At 34.6% G+C, this 2104-nt stretch overlaps 1 protein-coding gene across 1 annotated transcript; it reads left to right on the top strand.

Annotated features, from left to right (window-relative positions):
- Window positions 1–239: 239 nt before the first annotated feature.
- Window positions 240–2000, top strand: LOC106113326 (pyruvate carboxylase, mitochondrial-like). Its single transcript, XM_013306052.1, has 3 exons — window positions 240–382; window positions 1395–1535; window positions 1844–2000. Exons 1-3 carry the CDS (start codon window positions 375–377, stop codon window positions 1983–1985), a joined length of 291 nt encoding a protein of 96 aa, XP_013161506.1. The 5' UTR covers window positions 240–374; the 3' UTR covers window positions 1986–2000.
- Window positions 2001–2104: the final 104 nt, after the last annotated feature.

The raw sequence follows: 2104 nt of genomic DNA, 5'->3' as shown, positions 1-2104 counted from the left end.
AGGATATTATTTATTCATTTTTTAAATTTATGCCTTAAAGAGCGGGTTTTATTTAACTTCCTAATATTATAAATGCGAATGTTAAGATGGATGTAATGTGGATGGATGGATGGATGGGCTACACTAATTAATTTTTTTTATACATCCACGCGGACGGAGTCGCGGGCGATTGCTATTTTTTCATAATTTACATATTACGGATACTTTTAATTACAATAATGTATTAATATTCTTAGGATACGACAGTGGAATACAAGCCTATAAGGAGTGTGCTGGTGGCGAATCGCGGTGAGATAGCGATCCGCGTCTTCCGAGCATGTACGGAGTTAGGCATTCGATCCGTCGCTATATACAGCGAGCAAGATCGGTTGCAGATGCACAGGTACGTTGAACATTTACCGTAGGTTTCTGAAGCCAAAATATCTGTATAAAACATTGTCATCCCTGTTATTTTCTCTAACAAAACAGACAAAATTTTTTAAATGGGGATTATGGTCTCAGAAACTTACGGTTAACGATCTCTTTATCGTTATACACGTCGTCACCGAAGGACTCAAAACTATTCTAAGTTAAAAATCAACTTCTTTAGGTTCTAGTCAACTACGCTTGACCAGTCCGGATTGGTTGGAATTCGACGATTTTTTTAAAATAGTCATTCTGTCTGTCCTTTAAATCTGACATTGTATTCTTAACTTAATAAGGCATGAATTTTTATTTATTTGACCGTTTTCACTACTGACATGCTTCTACAAAAACATTGTTGTCTCTGTTTCTTTTCAAGGAATGAACGGGATAGGTATATGTTTGTGGACACATAGAATATCAAATTCATTTGTCATACCGGTAAACCGGTTTAAAAAAACAAAGTTTTGTTAACATTATTATTTGACACATCCGTCCTTCAGAGTTGTACGATCTTCTTTTTGTTATTGTTTTTTTTAGTTTATCTTAAGTCTTATTTTGCATTTAAATGGTTGTTAATTCTGTCTGTATTTAATATTGAAGTACATTGTGTGTTGTTTTTTTAAATAAAGAATATTTAAGTCACCTTAGCTATGATATATTTTATACAATGGTCGATTAATAAATAAATTTTATTGCTGGACTTACTGATATTTGGCTGATAGCGATATGTGCTAAAGCGGAAGAATGCAGGCGTAATTTAATTCCAGTTTTCCTTCCCATCTTTCTCTATTAAGAAAGCGTGGAAAGGAGAAAGGGATTTGGCAGAGAAGAAATATTGTGGTTCCTTAGACTCTTGCTTATCAAGGTTTGACTCTATGTGTCTCTGTAAAATATTATATTTCTTCTGCATCTTCTCGGAATAATATTTTTTTTATTAAAACAATTGTTTTTCGACCATGATTATAATCAACTTTATTTTTCTATGATAGACAAAAAGCCGACGAGTCATACTTAGTTGGTAAAGGTCTTCCACCCGTCGAGGCTTATCTGAACATCCCGGAGATTATCCGTGTGGCCAAGGAGAATGACGTCGACGCGGTACATCCTGGATATGGTCTTCTTTCAGAAAGGTAAGAAAAGAAAGATAATACCTCTCAAAAAAGTAATGTGTAAGAAAAATATACGAAAGATTTTTTCCTTTACCTCAAGCAAGTCTGATAAGTGTACATACCGTAGTGTATAAATCTGAATTTGAAAAAATGGTACATGGCGGGATTCGAACCCAGGTTGTGTAAATTACAAGTCAAGTGCTTAACCCTTGCGCCACCGACCTTCTTATTTGAATTCTGAAGATAAGAATATTGCCATCTATTAATTAGTAAACTGTGATCAAGTTTGACAGGTTTTTTTTAATTAAAAACGCAATATAATGTTACAGGTCAGATTTCGCACATGCCATCATTGACGCGGGGCTGCGATTCATCGGTCCTTCCCCGAAGGTGGTACAACAAATGGGTGACAAGGTCGCCGCGAGGAAAGCCGCCATCGAAGCTAGTATGTCATTAATCTCTGGAAAATAAAATAATATAATAAATAGTCTTTATCTTTCAGGAATAATGTATCTTTTTAATGGCGAATGATTGAAATCAATCTAATAGTTTTTGAGTTTTTCAGTTACAAACATATAAGTTTTTTCCAT

The sequence above is a fragment of the Papilio xuthus genome, unplaced genomic scaffold, assembly GCF_000836235.2.
Source record: "Papilio xuthus unplaced genomic scaffold, Pxut_1.1 DF828342.1, whole genome shotgun sequence".
NCBI lineage: Eukaryota > Metazoa > Arthropoda > Insecta > Lepidoptera > Papilionidae > Papilio > Papilio xuthus.
The sequence above is the reverse complement of the archived record's forward strand: the minus strand, read 5'-3'. Positions and strand labels throughout refer to the sequence as shown.

Excerpts from the sequence above, each read along its gene's own strand:
- LOC106113326 (XM_013306052.1), top strand. Across the intron at positions 1,536-1,843 it reads TATGGTCTTCTTTCAGAAAG|GTCAGATTTCGCACATGCCA; the intron begins GTAAGAAAAGAA and ends ATAATGTTACAG.